The 16,868-nt window shown below is 32.8% G+C and overlaps 5 protein-coding genes across 5 annotated transcripts in view; 3 read left to right on the top strand and 2 right to left on the bottom strand.

Annotated features, from left to right (window-relative positions):
• LOAG_16589 (hypothetical protein) overlaps positions 1 to 6,545 on the top strand; it is a gene marked incomplete at its 5' end in the record, with an annotated part of 10,259 nt that extends 3,714 nt beyond the window's left edge. The window contains 15 exons of the mRNA XM_020449240.1: positions 132 to 235; positions 389 to 513; positions 697 to 909; positions 1,190 to 1,360; positions 1,498 to 1,625; positions 1,895 to 2,060; positions 2,200 to 2,394; positions 2,718 to 2,842; positions 3,110 to 3,216; positions 3,369 to 3,480; positions 3,614 to 3,724; positions 4,099 to 4,264; positions 5,342 to 5,427; positions 5,662 to 5,860; positions 6,128 to 6,545. Of these exons, the coding sequence (XP_020307255.1) occupies positions 132 to 235; positions 389 to 513; positions 697 to 909; positions 1,190 to 1,360; positions 1,498 to 1,625; positions 1,895 to 2,060; positions 2,200 to 2,394; positions 2,718 to 2,842; positions 3,110 to 3,216; positions 3,369 to 3,480; positions 3,614 to 3,724; positions 4,099 to 4,264; positions 5,342 to 5,427; positions 5,662 to 5,860; positions 6,128 to 6,210 (2,091 nt within the window). The 3' untranslated portion in view covers positions 6,211 to 6,545. The remainder of the gene's footprint in view (positions 1 to 131; positions 236 to 388; positions 514 to 696; positions 910 to 1,189; positions 1,361 to 1,497; positions 1,626 to 1,894; positions 2,061 to 2,199; positions 2,395 to 2,717; positions 2,843 to 3,109; positions 3,217 to 3,368; positions 3,481 to 3,613; positions 3,725 to 4,098; positions 4,265 to 5,341; positions 5,428 to 5,661; positions 5,861 to 6,127) is intronic.
• An 834-nt stretch (positions 6,546 to 7,379) lies between these two features.
• Positions 7,380 to 8,407, top strand: LOAG_06682 (hypothetical protein; the record flags this gene model as incomplete). Its single annotated transcript, XM_003142218.1, has 3 exons — positions 7,380 to 7,568; positions 7,723 to 7,895; positions 8,215 to 8,407. 3 exons carry the CDS (start codon positions 7,380 to 7,382, stop codon positions 8,405 to 8,407), a joined length of 555 nt encoding a protein of 184 aa, XP_003142266.1.
• A 1,513-nt stretch (positions 8,408 to 9,920) lies between these two features.
• LOAG_06681 (ZIP Zinc transporter) lies at positions 9,921 to 12,555 on the top strand (the record flags this gene model as incomplete). Its single annotated transcript, XM_003142217.2, has 8 exons — positions 9,921 to 10,052; positions 10,184 to 10,297; positions 10,535 to 10,657; positions 10,786 to 10,830; positions 11,026 to 11,172; positions 11,288 to 11,483; positions 11,684 to 11,874; positions 12,406 to 12,555. The coding sequence occupies 8 exons, from the start codon at positions 9,921 to 9,923 to the stop codon at positions 12,553 to 12,555; spliced, it is 1,098 nt and encodes a 365-aa protein (XP_003142265.2).
• Positions 12,556 to 13,191: 636 nt separating this feature from the next.
• On the bottom strand, positions 13,192 to 14,901 carry LOAG_06680 (hypothetical protein; the record flags this gene model as incomplete). The annotated part of the gene is made up of 5 exons (XM_020447211.1): positions 13,192 to 13,359; positions 13,614 to 13,874; positions 14,305 to 14,402; positions 14,489 to 14,641; positions 14,877 to 14,901. 5 exons carry the CDS (start codon positions 14,899 to 14,901, stop codon positions 13,249 to 13,251), a joined length of 648 nt encoding a protein of 215 aa, XP_020302536.1. The 3' UTR covers positions 13,192 to 13,248.
• A 1,479-nt stretch (positions 14,902 to 16,380) lies between these two features.
• The window catches only part of LOAG_00919 (zyg-9 protein), a 6,956-nt gene continuing 6,468 nt past the window's right edge, over positions 16,381 to 16,868 (bottom strand). The window contains exon 17 of the mRNA XM_020445592.1: positions 16,381 to 16,660. Coding sequence (XP_020303970.1) covers positions 16,571 to 16,660 — 90 coding nt within the window. The 3' untranslated portion in view covers positions 16,381 to 16,570. The remainder of the gene's footprint in view (positions 16,661 to 16,868) is intronic.

Raw genomic sequence — 16,868 nt, 5'->3', positions numbered from 1 at the left:
CTATTTCTGCAGTGTTTGGAGAATATTTTAATGGTACCAAATCTTATCAGAGTGAGTTGCACGTTTCTAATTCTTAATTTCAAAATTTAAGATAATTCATCTGTTTATATTCAATTATCAGCTCTTTCAAGATTTTGCGTAAACTACCGACATACTGTGACATTGAACTGGAAGCAGTGTTCGATGAGGACAGTACTACTAAGCGCAAAACACCAATTTTGATGCTTGCTTTGAGGTAATTTGCAGCTTGTTAATGGCAGATTTTTCGCTCTAAGGTTTAAGTATCTCAAGCAATTGAAATAATTCAATGATGAAAAGTTACTTGCTGTCGCTTTAGAATCTCAAAAATAGCTTCTGAAGCGCATCTCATCGTTTTTCTTGATTTAAGACATATTTTGACTGTTGAACGGTCATCTATACAATGTGGTGCAAAACGTCGAAATTTCGTTTACATATGTGTTGCACTGTGTCGTGAACGTCATGCATTATTGAAGGATGGGAAGAACGAAACAGGTCATCCTTATTTCTAAGCCAGTTGAATTTTAACTATCCAGATTGGTATCAGTGTTTGCCAGTGTGCTGAAGCCGCACTGGATATAAACGAGTAGTTTCAGTTATTTCCAGATTTCTTACTTTATTCTTGTATAGTAAAAATCAAAAAAGAACGAAATCACCATTATTCAAATTTTTTTACAGAAAATGAAGGAATTGATGGTTCGGAAGCTTTTACTGCACCTTCTGATTGCATTGTTGATTTTGCCCTTGTAGATGGTTCTGTTATTCTAAATCATCTTGTTCTGCCGACACTAAAACGAGTGTTTTACCAAGAAATTGCAGTAGAAATTGGAAAGAAATTATTAACATCTATTGGTGCACGACGTACTCCGATAATCTGGAAAGCTGAACAGGGTAAGAAAATATCATCTCAATGCCTCTGATGTTTCTAAATTCTTTTATCATTTCCAAATTATCTCCAAACTTGAAAATTCATGCTACAGAGCGGAAGAAAAAATAGTGATTAACAAGTACTTGATATTTCTATGATTTTTTTTAACTAGACTAATTTTAGAGATGGTCGTTTAAAGCAGTCGTGCTTGGTTAGCTTTACTGTTTCAGTACCATCAGTTGTTATTCCTCGACGGCAAAAATTTTTTCAAAAAAAAAAGTTGATAATTTTTTTAATTTTTAGGCATAAAATTGGGTCAAGGTGAAGTTGCAGTCAAAAACAGTTCTGGAGTCTCCATCCTGCAGTTGATTTTGATTTTGCTAGAAATAATAAATGAAAATAAAGACTTTGACGATCATGCACTTGTCGGTTCTTGCCAAGATTTCTTGCGGTTATTGGGTGAACGACTTGAAGGTATGCTTTGAAGTGTATTTGTTAAGATAATTTTACTGTTCAAAGTTAGAGGTTATGACTTTTAATAACAAATTTGCAACTGCAAATTTTTATGTGGTTTTCCTTTTATTTTCTGTCAGAACTATTATTTATTTTAGAAGATGGTCTGATTATTGAGAGAGATGCATTTAATAGTTTGCTCACATGCTTTGATAAGTCGTTATGGGCTTATAGATATGCTGTAGCTTCTTGGTTTTACAAATGCCTTGCATCTTATAAGAGGGAGGTTAGTGGTATATTATGTTTGGTTTTAATGTTTACTTTGTTAGCAATTTTTAAAGCTATCATCTGAAATAAATTTTAAACTGCTACGCTGGAAAATCTCGAACTGCCCTTCAAGCTCTAGCGAAAAGATTTCCAGAATTTTTTTTTGAACCGTAATTTGCCAAGTTTGATGAATGAAATTGAAAGTCAGAAACAGATGTGTTAGTTGCTGAAACGACGGGATGTTTACAGTGTAAGGTTTTTTTAAGTGATAAAAGTTTCGAAATTCAGATCCCGTTGCTGCTTTACGAAGCCTTGAATGAAGAAAATAGGCAAACATTCAAAGCGGTAAAAACTGGTATAGATGATGACGATATTTCTGGTCGCGGTTTCCTGCGGAAACTTTTTGAGTTGGCAGCTATTCATTCTGAGCTGGCTTTGAATATAATGAAACGTGGTAAGGGATTTTGTTCTGTTGTGAATTTCGCTCCCATCATGGATCCCTACAGAAATATGCTTCGTCAGATAAATACCAGCTTAAATATACTCAGATTTAGCATCTACTGTTACCTGGTTAAAACGAGAATCGTTTTCAGGGTTTTCTACATCAGTAAATATTGCTGGACACGACGTTTCGGGTGCATTTGTTGATGTCATCCGAGACCACAACAACTTTCCGAATAACAAAATCAATGGTCTAGTAGAAGTCATTAGAGTAATCGTTAATCAGATCGATCTATCTCGTCAAATAATACCTCTCCTTACAGAGATTTCAGAAAGTTCATTTTACGGTTCGTTATTCATTGTCTAGATTTAGATGAATTTTTGGAATATATCTGAACTGTTGAGCTCATAATTCGAGTTCGTAACAGTTTCAGTTTTCCGCATGATTGCTTCAAACGTTTTTTGAATAAACTTCTGATTTATTTGCTGAAGCGTTTGTGAATTAAAACTGGTACTATCTACAAAATTGAAATTTCATTTAAATAAAAGCATATCTGTTAAGGCGTATAATACAGAAACCTGTAAATATTGTAATATTTACAGATTTCCGTATTATATGTCTTAACAGTTTTTTTAATCTCCGAAACAAAATTTTGGATATTTACTTTAGGACTTCGACTGATCGAACCATTACTATTAATTCAAGAAGCCGTTATTTGTGCAGTACATTATGATAAGAAAAATATGGGAGATTTGACTGCAGTGCCGTTTAGTGTTTTGGAACTCGAAAATCAAGTAGGTCTCAACAATTCATTTGCAGAGAAAGACTCTTATTGCGACGTTAATGAACGTTCTTCTTTACCATTTTCTTCTAAATGACCGTAACACTTCTGCTTCATGTTAAGCTGTATTTCGAAGATATAAAGTGGTTGGTTGAATTCGAGCGTTTCATGAATGAACCATTCCATTTTTTGTTTGCTTGCTGTCAGATTTCAAAACCTTCATTTTGCCAATCTAACTCATTGCTGTTTTAAATAACAGTATTGTTTACTTAACTTCCAGGTGGCAGTAAAACTGTTGAAATTATTTTGTGAACTTGCAAAGGATCACATGCAGAAGGAAATGATCGATTTGCGCAGAAGCTATATAAAGCACAAAGTTGAAATCAAGTAAATGAAGTTGAAGTTCTGAATACTATCATGAAGATGTTAATGTAAAGTGAAAATACTACTGTTAAGCCATTCAGAGACATACTTTTCGAACAAGTTTGTTTTGTAAGAAGAACAACGTTTGCTAGTGCGATTTTTTTTTTTTGTTGCAGAGAGCCAAGGCTAATTCCAAGTGATATAAATATAAGTCGCGAAATACGTGTTGAAACAGAACTGATCCAACTTTATTTTGCAGCGGTTATTCTCGCAAATCATGTTATTGGAGTTCGTTAATATTTTCAGTGAAATATGAGTTCAATTTTATTTGCTAATTTCCAGCGAAATTTAAAGTTTATTGGAATCTGTCAAATATATAAAGTTAAATCAAACTTCACTAAATTTGATGCACTCATTGCAGCTGCCCTCTTATTTGAAAATATTGTTGGTCCAGTTGACTAATTTCCACATTGAAATGGGAAGAATGAAACTTGGTTTGGCCTTTGATGAAATTATCAGCAAAGCTTTATTGGTGAGGCACTTTAGAATGCAAATGTCGAAATTAAGAATCCAAAATTATTGTTGAATTCTTAATATGTTAAATTTAAATTATTAAAATACTAAATAAATGTGACAGTGTAATGTTCAATGCAATATTTTCAGCTATTGTTTGTTGAAGAATGTTAATACAGTTTGTGATTTCGAAATTGGGTTCCAATATACTTTTTATATGTGTTGTAGAGACGAAGTATATATTTTTGACTATAGGTAGTGATTTCAGCAAAGAAAATATGGTGATATCCATAAAAATCAACTTAAGTAAGATGGTGATATCCATAAAAATCAACTTAAGTAAGATAAAAATCAACTACTTAAGTAAGCATTGTGATACGTATTTCATTACAGGATCAGGGTGCAAAGGAGAAAACAGCAAACAACAAGCAGTTTTTCGAGAAGTTTTGTGTTGTTTCTGATTCTGATCACGAGTTAGCTTCAGTAGAGATGAATGATTGTTCAACTCCACGAACATCCACCATTTCAAACATTGGATGCGAAACAAAGAAAATGATCGGTATGTACTTTCGCGTGGTGTTTCCAAGTTCTTTTCAAATTTTCAAGATGATTTCTTCAAATCTATTTAGTTTTTATCTGTATTTTGGAAGTTTTGTGGATTTAGTTAATACACTTAATTTATTTTTAATTGGAATTTTCCTATATAATAAGACTTCAACTGATTTTTTATGCATTCTCACCTCATTTTTTGAAAAAATGATCTTGCTTTACTGCTGCCGAACTTATATTTGGTTTATTATTTTGAGTACAAATAATAGGACTATTACTTCTTCGGAATTCATGAGGACTATTACCTCTTTTGCTTTCTACCAGATCGGATGCCCTCTATTGATGAGATATTAGAGGCCCGTCATATTATAGATACAATTAACCTCAAGCATTTACGCAAAAGTGCAGTTTCCGAATTTTACATATATCTGTTTGTATGCATGATGTTGATTTGATGCATGTTCAGTTTTCAACTATTACTAACCGTTATTCATTTTCTCTTTTGCCTTAATTTTTAACATTTTTAACTTTTAATTTTATTTTTGTAGTAACTCGAACTTACAGCTGAAACTAAAATTCGGTGAGATCACATCATTTTTTTATTAGCAAGCTGTCTCATTGCTAACACCATTTTTGATGTCAAAAGATAAGTAAAAAATGGTATAAATTACAATACTTCATTTCTTTGTGTTTTATTAACCAAATTTTCTTCAGTCTGCCAATCAGATTTTGTTCTCTCCAAATCATTCATATGGCAAATAAAAACTAGCTTTGTTTTAGGCTTTTGGCATGAGCTGCATTTTTTCTCATGTCTATGTTCGCTTCGTAAACACAATATTTTCCCGGTTCTTTATCGTATTTTGTTTATCTTTATTCGTGCTTTCGTGAAACAATGAGTATTCCCCTATCTTTTCACGTAGAGCTACCACCGGGATTTTAATAATACATAGTGAAGATCAGGAAGTGTAACCGTAAGGAACTCCATGAAATTTCCGCCTTTCTTAGATATTTTTGGCTAAAAAATTTTTTATGGAATGTTGGAAAAATGCATGAAGGGAAGTCTGGTAACGTAAACTTTATTTTTCAGACGTCTCAAATGGAACTGTTGAAGCAATCCGGGATTCATTCAATGATCGCCTTTCAAAGACGTCTGAACAAAATGCAATCTTTATGGTATGATTTATTAAAATTTGCTTTTAGCTTCTACCACTTTGCATTGTTTAAAATAAAAATTTTTCATTCCCATTTTATGTTGTCGTTTCATTCTAGTTGTTCTGAAACATAAAAAAAGTTTAATAAATGTTTTCCGTCGACAATGGTACTTTTATTGACTATGAATTAAAATCTCTCTGTTTCGTTTGGTTTTTCAATGAAAAACACCATAAGAAAAAAAAGAATTCTGCTTAGGCCGGTACGCAGATGATAAAGGATCGGGCGATGTCAGCGATAATAGAAAATCATTTACATCACAACAAAAGAAACAACGGGCGAAAATCAGTTGTTGGGCCAAAACCAAGACATGGAGCTTTACCACCATTGTCGCTAGCAGGTGGCATTATAAATATTGGAAGTGAAGCGGTTGATGACGGTCAAGGTGATGGTCAAGGTATTTCCAATATTTTTCTACTCTCACATGTGGGAGGGGCTTTTCGCAAATATCATGAAGTTCTTGATACTTATGCTGCCGCTTATTTTTTTAAAGTCTTTTTAATCATGAATCGTTCAGTTTAATGATCATCTGCTCCAATTGGAAAAATGGATCAAATTAGAATGCTGAAATGATGCTGTGGTAATTGGACTGTGATGGACTCGTTATTCGTAGGAATAAGCAATTAAAATCATCATGATAGTCATTGTGATTTTTGATTTTTAGATTACGCTAGCTGTAGATGGAATGGTAATGGTGGTAGTAGCCGCAGTGATGCTTTTCGTCGCAAAAATAAAAAACGCAAGTGAACTTGCGAAGTTTTAAGATCATCTATCTAAAATTGGGTGCAAAATGTAACTGATTATCATATGTAATCCATTCCTTCATCTTTATTCGCATAAGATTACTATACTTTGCGGTTTCTTTGCTAAGGTCATGTTAATATAGAGTTAGAAATTTATTGAAATATATTTTAACATCTATTCTAGTCATGCGAATCATCCTTTTTTAATTTCTTTTGATTTCTATCAATTTTAGCTTTATGTGAAATTTCATGTAAATGTGTATAAATAATCCGTTTACTTTAGGGTGTATGAAATGTCCGTTTCTTTATGAATAAATGGGTATAATTGATTACGCAGCATATGTAAGATCATTTGAGACTTCCTAGGCACAGGTATTTCTTGGGAGACTTCCTGCTTGCATTGTTTTTCGTATTTTAAAAACTGTGAAGTTTGCTTAGGCGTTTGTTTCACCATTATTATAATCAAACTAATTTTTAATCCTTTATAAATCACTTGCTTTTTTAAATATATTCCTATGATTTCCAAATCCATTCCAAATTTTATTTTTAATCTAAAAAAAATAGGTATCTTGTTTATAAGGGATTTTGTAGTCGTATTTTCTATATATCTTCCCACCACTGTTGATATTTCATCTACATTTGCAATTTATTACTGCAATTTCAAAACATGGATCTCACCTGTTCATTTGTTTCATTGATTTTGGGCAACAATATTAAATAAGGGGAAAGTTAGCAATCTGTGAATTCACCGTGTTGTTAACATTGGGGAACTGGATGGGAAGTTCGTTAAAAAAATTTAGAAAATAGAAGTGAAAAAAAATAGAATAGAAGTGAGATTCAAAGTGGTCGACAAAATTTTTCCAAAGTTACATGCTTCAAATGTAGCTCACAAGTCTCGAAATATGACGTATTCAACGAACCCTAATGTAATGGTGCAGCTTTTGGTTGGAATTTCGCTTTCATATGTTTTAAAAGTTTAGTGACGCTTTCAATTATTAGTATTTGAAAAATTTCTATTGGTCTTTGTAAAAAATTTCATACAAATTGTCTAGAATCCAATTGTTTCATTCATAATTAGGATTGGATTTTAACGCTTCCTTTATTGTTTGGTTTGTCCGATCAGTTAAACGAGTTAAAGCTTTGCTTTTTATTTAGGCATTTTGATATTGACAAATGAGGCATGGTTTTCTAATGATATTATTAACTGGAAAAGTGTCGCTTTCGCATGATCCCTTTCAAAAAGAACTTCAGTCTGTGAGTAGAGACGGTTATGGCGTTTTATGGATCAGCACCTCCAAAGTGAATAATTTTTCATTTCCATGTCAAAGGTCTAAAGTACCAGTTAATTTCCAGAACATAAAGGTAAGGAGTACTAGGTAGTTGTGAGTTGTGTACGTTTGTATTGTACTGTCAGCAAAGCTGCCTAACGGATGCTCGATACTGATTGATGAAGAAATGATACACTCTATTTCACATTTCAATATGTAGTATTACGTTCAAAATTTTTTCCTATCAGCAACGAACTCAGATCAAATGGATCAGAGTGAGCTTGCATTCTGACGATTCGGTTCTTAATATTTTTGGCGTGGAAAGAGTAGAAATATCGGTCATTGCTCTTATGCAGTTCATCGTTTTGTTCCAAAAAATCTGTTGCAAGCTACGATTTGTTCTGGATAAAATGTTAATAAGGTAAGGAGAAGCAGCAAGAGTATCGCAATTAAACTGGTGGAAGGAATAAAATGTGATCTTTGTTACTCCTTTCCCTTTTTCCCTTCTTCTTCGTGGAAGCAAAATATTTATTTTACAACCACCATTCAATTAATCAACATTTATTTGCATTGCTCAGGCATATAACTAACAAGATGATATATTTAACTTATCAAAACGGTCGAAGATTGTGAATCTGAGAGTGAGGTATCATTTTACTTTTTCAATTCATTGTCATTGCTAACCATTTCTAATTATGATTTCGGTTATACTTTAACGCTACAGTTACGACGCTAATCAGTCTATTAAACTACCGACTATTAATTACAATAGTCCTTTCTGAACATTCTCCACGTAAATATGGTTCTCTCATTGACTTAGATTGGTCCAGCCGTACTATCAGCATTCATAATACAGAAACTTTCATTAGGGAAGACCATATAGAGAACTGGCAGAATATAGCATCCTTATCTTTACCAATTCTGCCATGTTGAATGAAATACTTCGGAATAAAGTAGATTGCTCTCAGATATTGTCAAGTTATTATCAAGAGTAAAAAAGATATCTGAATGTTTCAAAATCTGTTTATGCGAAGTCTACGAATGAAATATTTAAAATGAAACTACCAAATACGCTTTTTTTGCAAATAAACGGATTTTGCAGTTTTATATACATGTATATATATAATATGATATAAATATAATTATTAATGTTTCATATAAATATATCGTAAAACGATGAGAATTTCTGCATTCTGCGAGTTTTGTGAAAAAAGGCCAACAATCAAAGAGATTATTTTAAGCGTGTGTCATATACATTGTGCACAAGGCAAATCCTTTTGATCGTTGATCACTTCTCACAAAAGTTATTGTGTCCGGTAATTTTGCAACGGTAATTTTGCAAAAGTATACGATTGTATTTTTGATCACACAATACTCTTTAAGTAATTTCTTTTTTTTTTTTTTTTAAATAGAAATACAAATTTACAAATATTTGTTAGAAATTGCATGGATGGTAATGTCTGTCCATTTCCCATCAAATTCTTATTGTTAAACATAAAATTATCTCTCTCTCTCTACTCGAAATAGACTTAAATATAATAGAGAATAACATAGCAGATGAAAGTTCTTCTTGAGCTTTTTTGATCATTTATTGTGCAGTTTTTTTTTCCTGACCGTAAATTACTGAATGATCAGTAATCCTTCCACGATTACTTGTCTCATTTGAAAGTATCCATTTCAAACACTAAATGATCCATTCATGATATCCTTGTTTCTAGCTTATGTTTAAAAAAAATATTCGTTATATAGAATTTCTGTGATTCCGAAAACATTTTTAATACAATTTCAAACTGAACCAAAACTCCAGTTTTCTAAAAATGAAACTGAAAATATGGAATATCCATTTAAATGACCAGTTGTAATATGCATTCTTTAACCCATAATATGTTTTTGATTTGTGATGTCTAATTTTCTTCCATTTCTCGTCACCATAGATATTCAAGTTGCTTTAATCTTTCATTTTGTCGGTTCATTTCCAGAAAAAAATTCTTTTTGACTTGTGAAAGACTCTTGAACTATTATTGAAGTGTAGCTGAATACTGTCACCCATGGATCCGTTGATAAATAGTTCATCTACGCTCAGTCAACCAGTCTTGAAACCAGAAGCATGGCAAAGTATTGTGTTTTTGTAATGTTCCCGGTTAGATTTGCATAGAATAACAATTTGATATAACTTCATGTTTCGTACTATTAACATAGCTTTCCTTGATGCTCGGAAAAATGCATTTAAATGATATCTTTGCATGCATTTATATGTGTCACCCATACCAAAATCTGAATTTCATCCAATGTAAAGAACAAGTAAAATTAGTGTAACTTTTAATTAAGAGTAAGAAATAAATAAAAACTAAGATTAGAAAGGTTAGAAATTAAGATTAAACTAAGATTAGACATGAATTATCTTAAACTATAAGCAGTGAATCGAATTACAGCATGGGGTATTGGTATGGTGATCGTAACGGTCGCAACATTTGCTTCACCATCATGCATTTTATTTGTACCATTACTAAAGAAAAAACTTTACGAACGTGTCATGACATTTCTGGTAGCTCTCGGTATTGGTGCACTTTCTGGCTCCGTCATTTTTATCATGCTGCCCAATGCAAGTTTCTATTCGAAATTACAATAATTTAACCCCAAATTTACCAGAATTTTCTAAAATTAATAATTATGTCGAAAAATTGATGAGGTATAAATAGGTATTTCCAGGCTTTTGAGGTACGAGAAAGAGAAGGATTGGTAAAGTCCTTGATTGTCCTCGGATCACTCTATTCATTTTTCGCCGTTGATAGGATACTCCAATTCGCAATGGAAATAAAACGAGTTAATTTTTATTTTTTCTACTTAGCTTAAAACTTGAAAAAGTTCTTTATTAATTTATTCAGAGACTTCCACTTAGTTATCACAAAATGCAACATTTTTCAACTTTTCAATTTTGAATTTTTCAAGTTTGCAAACATCAACAAATACTTTTGCAGGGAGACAATTTTTACTCTTCCAAATTTCTTTTCACATTACATTTCCTCAAAATTTTATTCCAAATAAAAAGTGATATTATAGCGACGAAAGTCAAGGAAAGTAATGGAGATCGACAAAATCAACAAAAAGGATTTCGTGACAACACTTTCCAAACCAACAAGTCGTAGAAATTCTCATAGCAAAGATGAAATTGAGCAAATTAAGGTTTTACGAATAAGATTTGATAATTTATATCACTTTGATTGCACAAATTAATCAATCCATAAACTAAATTATTTTCTTGTATAAATTCTAGAACAAAATTCTATAATAATAATTGAAATGAATTCTAGGCTGAGATCGAAAGCGCTGCAGTTAATTCGGCCATTACCAGAACGGTACTATTTGATTTGCAACGATCGCACGAGATTTATTTTAGCAATTCGATGAATAGAGTACTGAAAGATAATTGAATTTCTGAACAAGATTTTTGCAATATTTTTTTTGAATAGAAAGCATATATAGCCGATTAACTGCAAACAGTTTGTAAACAACAAACAGCATAACTGTAAAGTTTGTAAAAATTTTTCTAGTTCTCAACAAGTAAAAAAGTTCCCGTAATTATGCACGTGGAAGATGCAGTAAGTCATGTAGATAACAACAACTCTCTGCAAGTACCACAACCGATCGCCACCATCTATTCCGCTTCTCCAACATTTTCTCAAAGACGCATGAATCAGGTAAAGCTCAAATATTTCATGCTTATTTCCAAACTGTCGTCTCTCAGAGTTTTTGGAAAGCTTAATATTTTGTTGAAGACTAGAGGAAGCTAAAAAATCTACTGTAATTTTTAAGGTAACAGAAGGGGATACAATAAGCGTTTCTGTAGCTGTGGTTGAGCAAATGGAAGTTCGATCAGAAACACTGGAAATCTCCAGTATCGCCTATATGGTCCTTTTTGGCTCCTCAGCTAACAATTTCGTTGACGGGATGAGTAATGGCGTTGCTTTCGCAGATTCTTTAGGCCGTGGCCTCAGCATTGGCATTGCTTGTATTGCGCAACAGTTCCCACAAGAATTAGATATGTTCTTAACAGTTTTACTTATGTCTTGATATACTTAAAATGACAGTGACTCAATTGTGTCTTCTCTTTCATTAAATAGCTTTTTCATAGAGCTCATCAGTCATTTAATGCCTGAATTTAACAATTTTCAAGTTACATTTTATCCAATTTTAAATGTTCATTTTCAGGTACTCTTGCTATCTTGATTCGGTCGGGCCTAGGTCTCAAGAAAACATTACTATTAAATTTAATTCCGGGTGGTCTGAGTTATCTTGGATTCACCATTGGGGCACTGTTGGATGATTACAGCGAGAGTGCTGATACATTTGTTTTTGCCGTTTCATCCGGAATGTATCTTTATGTTTTCTTGGGCACTCTGGTTAGTTTCCCATTTAACGTGATAATTGATCATACTGGACCGTGCACTTAGCTATTTTTCCTCATATTTCATAGCTCTCGATAGTTCGCATTTCAACGAGATACATCAAGAAATTCATCTTTCAAATTTGGAAGGACGTGGAAATGGAATATGAGAGTGGATGTAAACAGATATCAGCCATTTCTTGAACAGGATGGCAGGGGCATCTGGTGTTACATTGATGTGTCATGAAAGAATCATAAGAGTTGTTTTTCTACTCATCCCGATCTTATGTTTATCAACTTTTCATCAGTATAAGTTTCTTAATCAGCCCATGTGTTCCAATCTTCTTCCACCTTTCACGTGAAGTGCAAATAAAAACTCCATTGATTTCTTGCGTCAAAGTTTAGGGACTGCTAGCAAGTATTTGGTATGGGGGATTTTTAAAAAAAATTTTTTTGTAGAAATAGATGAGGAAAAGCACTAGGAAATCTATACTCCTGTTCAAAGAAATCTATATCCCTTTAATTTAGATCAGCATTGTTGTTTCAGATTCCAGAAATGCGTGAGGCAACCACTGAATTAATCAACAATAATTATCACGAAAGTATAGTTGTTACCGTGTTGCAAAGTTCAGGTCTCCTATTTGGCCTTTCCTTCATCTATTTCATGTCACTGTATGCTGATAAAATACAGTTCTGATTCTCGTTGATGTGGCATTCTAAATATGATTATGACCTGTTCAAAATTTATAAAACGACATTTTATCCCTGTTTCTTCTTGAGGTCAGGGATCAAAGGCTTAAGATCAGCAAAGTACAGATTCATTTCCTTTATAAGATCAGATCTCATGGACCCCTTTATTGATGTTAATATCAACTGGAACACAATTAACGTCACTTTTTCAGTCTTCCTTTTTTCCTCCGTTCTCTCTCGTTTACCGATTCCTTTTGAAGAAACAAGAACGATGCTCTCATCATATGAAATTCATTAAAATAATCGATTTTCTCCTCTGAAATTTAATGGACATCAGTAAATTTAAAAAGACATTAAAGCCTGCTTGAAAATTAGAATTTCTCATGGTCGAATGCTAATGGAAGCGAATTTATCATGATAAATCTGGAAAGAAGTTTTCTGACCGAGTACTGTGCTTGATGTATTCTATCACTTTACTTGTATATGTCATATAAAGATACAAAGAAGGGGTTGCAATTATGTCTGCAAGAAAAAATAGATTTTAAACAATTTATTAATCTCATTAAGAAAAAAGAGAAATATTCTGAGGCAAACATATAAATTATTGAAAAGAAATCATTTACAGTTGAACTTATTAACTGATGCCTAGATAAATATGTAAATAAACCCATTAGGAAAACACAACAAAGTAGAATGTATTTTAAATGGCAGTAGCATTAAACTCAATTCCACCAATATTTCGATTCAGTATGATATTTCCAGAAGATCCACTTGTTGTTTCAAACTCTCTTTGATCTGCTTCATCTTCAACCTGCAATAACTTTTAGTGAATGACAATTATTTTGCAGATTTAATTCCAAATCTTGCTAAATAGATGTCCTGCTGGCAAAGAATTGATTGTTGCTTGCTATTTACAAACAACTTGTATTTTTTTATGGAATTTAGATTGATATCTAAAGCAGAGAACAAGTTGACTTTAATGGAAGTCAGCTGAGATTTTCAGAAAATAAAAATGAAGAATACAAGGATGGAATTAAGCCTTATGTCGAAATACTGAAAACTAACCTCAGCATTGTGATAATAATCGCCGTAATCATCATTTTCAGGTTGCGTATAATTCATCGCCTTTCCAGAAATTCTTCGCTGTTCTGCTGCTTCAAAACTACGGAAGAAACCTCCTGTTCTGACATTTGAATTTTCATATTGCGAAGATGGTATGACATCTAATGGTCTACTACTAGTGGTAGTGAAGAATTTCTTGATCCTTTCCAAAAATGAAAGCAACTGACCAGCAGGATTATTGAATGAAATAGGACTGTTGCCAAACTGCAAGAATTTTATGATACATCCAAAATCCATAATATGTCAGTGGCATAAATGCAGAGTTTCGGTATATGTAACTGAACATTTCCCGGACTATCATGCCATCTTAAAAGGACTGCACTACAAAGACTCATATTTGTTAATTAAATCGTAAAACTGGGAGGAGCAAACAAAGAAATACAACCATTCATATACAGCACCTAAAATGTCATTCTACTGACTCATTTTTCGAGACTTCTTTTAGAAAAGAATTCAGCAAAGTTAAAAGCAACAAAAGGTTATAATTGGCTGAAAAATGGATGGTAAAATATCAATTGCTTCCAGAAATATAAAAAAATGATCGCTTTTCAAAAAATGACTGATCATTTTTTCTTTTATATTTGGACCTGCTGCAAACCACTTCAACTGACCAAGCTTACATTATCAAGCTTACATTTAAAAGGTTTTGAAGGTCGACTCCTTCAGCTTCATTAATACCAATACTTGAATCAGCACCAACCCTTTCTCCGGCAAACAAGGCTCCCTGTTGTGCTAAAGAAATATATTAGTTATACACTCATTTTTAAAATCAGAGAGTTAGTTAGATTTTGTGTAATTTTCAGTAATTAATGCACAACCTTTGGTATTAAATCGACCTTCACCGATTGTTAAATCCAACTTACGATCACCTCCAAATCCCAAAATATTTGCTGCTTGATTGAAAATAAATTTCAGATCACCACGCTTATTTTGTCCTAACGAAAATGAACCCAAATCAATTTGGCATATCACTGAAAATTTGACAAATTTCTTTCATCTCACTATCTAATCTACAGGAAATGGAAACTTTATTTCCTAAGAATCATAAGGGTAGTCACTAAAACTACCAAGTCTATCACATCATCCAGCACATAGTCTCTTTGAGATATGCGACTATATGTCGATCACGCTAAAATCTGCAAAAACAGCCGCTTATATCTAGTTCAGATTCGGTGGAACAATATATGTCCAAGTTTTTCTTCTCACCCTCTTCGAGTTTCTTGACATGCATTGCATTTTTGATCTCCCATCCTCACAGATCATTATCGTCTCTAACATCACACCTCCCACAGATTTAAAACTTGTAGAAAATAAAATGAAAATGCAAAAGTAGAGTTTCTAGATCATCTCTTGCTTAGATGGCGATCACGCCGTTTCACATCTTTTTTTTTTGAATGACCTATAGTGTATAGTGCAGTCTCATGTACAATGGAAATTAGGTTAATGGAAAATGACTTACCAAGAGGAATTCCCAGGTTAACTAGGAGAATGATTATGAGCATAAATGACATCGCATATTTTAATTTCAGTTATTCCCAATATTACATATCCGAGAACTACTTGAGTCAGCGGAAAGAAAATGGTTAAATTGCTAAAATCGACAAAATTATTCGAGTTTGCTCGAATAATAACCAGTTCAGATTCGGTGAAACAATATTTGTCCAAATTTTTCTTCTCGCCCCTCTTCGAGTTTCCCACTCATTTTTTTTCAATTTCTCATTCAGATCATTCATTTTTTTATATTATGCTATCGTTATGTGATGAGTAACATTAATAGAATGCTTATGGATTAAATAAACAATGAACACTTACATTTTAAAATAAAAAGATGAGAATCTTAAAAGTTTGATGAGAAATCTCGAAAAAAAAATAAATGGATTTCTTTCTGTAAACTCAGGAATTATAAAAAAAGTAAATGAGTGAGCAATCTGGTATGATCAAAATAATTCGGAATTTTCTCTTTTTCAGATGGATCTGCCGATAACGTTCTTTTACGAACAGGTTTACCAGTCAATAGGGCGATAAATGAACTGGTTTATTTAAAGCCACCAATAATAATGGATCTATTTTATTAATTCATTGTGCTGACATCCTACGTATGCCTAGAAAATTGAACCCGTATAAAAGACACAAATTTGGTGATCTTGTATCAACCACACATCATTATCACTTACAATGTGATTTTTGCTATCTTGCAAATACAACTTTAATAATTCAAATAACTTTACGACAATAAATCATGATTTCCATCAGATCCGAACAACGGTCATGTTTTTATAAAAGTAAGGCATAAAGTGCTCAGAAATTTTAAAAAAAAGGGACCAATATTGAGAATTTACTGTGCTAGATCCAAATAGAAAGTCAAAAATGAAACCCACCTCTCTTACTCCACCCTGAAAAGTTTCACTTGTTCAAAATTGTATTCGGCCTAATCTTTATGATGTGATGAATGAATAAAGTTCCACTAGAAATAAAATCCAATTTTTCCTTTTTCATTCCTTTCAACAGTACTAAGATTTGAAATGGTTCAGCATGGACTACTTGGAAATAGAAGCTCAGTAATTCAAAACTTCATCATGTCTGGATGGATTGTATATCGAAAGTTAGAGAACAAAATTTATAGAATAAATCATATATCTACAAGACATATGAAGAGATCTAGGCACATTATTACGCAACCCGATAAAACACTGGTAAGAGAAAAAGTCCTGCGGGATACTACTGTTTGGATTAAGCGATTTTTCAACAAACGAAAAAAGATTAACGAGGTAAAAAAAGAAAATGATTGCGATAGAAAAGAAAAAAAAATAACGGGGATTGATAAAACTTTAAATGTCTTTTATGCCCAAGCAGAAATTTATTACAAAGAAAAAAGGAACTAAGTCAAATGGAGACGATTTTCATGTGCGTCTGTGGACAGGTATGGGAATACGACTTCCAGATACGCCTCGTAATGTCGGAGTAGGCAAACGGGAATCACCGTTGCGGACCTTAAAAAAACTAGATTTCTAAAGTCACTTCAAATTCTCAGTGAGACCTCAACAAAATAACCGATCTGTGAATGAGACTGACAGAATAAATTTACAATCTCCCCACTGTCGTGCAAATATTGCAGTGCAAAGATCTGGTTAGTGAAGTATTTCTGAGTTCCGAACATAGGTTTTCAGCTGCTCTCTTTGGGCTAGTCATTGATCGGTT

The sequence above is a fragment of the Loa loa genome, assembly GCF_000183805.2.
Source record: "Loa loa unplaced genomic scaffold supercont3.9, whole genome shotgun sequence".
NCBI lineage: Eukaryota > Metazoa > Nematoda > Chromadorea > Rhabditida > Onchocercidae > Loa > Loa loa.
Note: the sequence above shows the minus strand (reverse complement) of the source record. Positions and strands in the feature narration are given on the sequence as shown.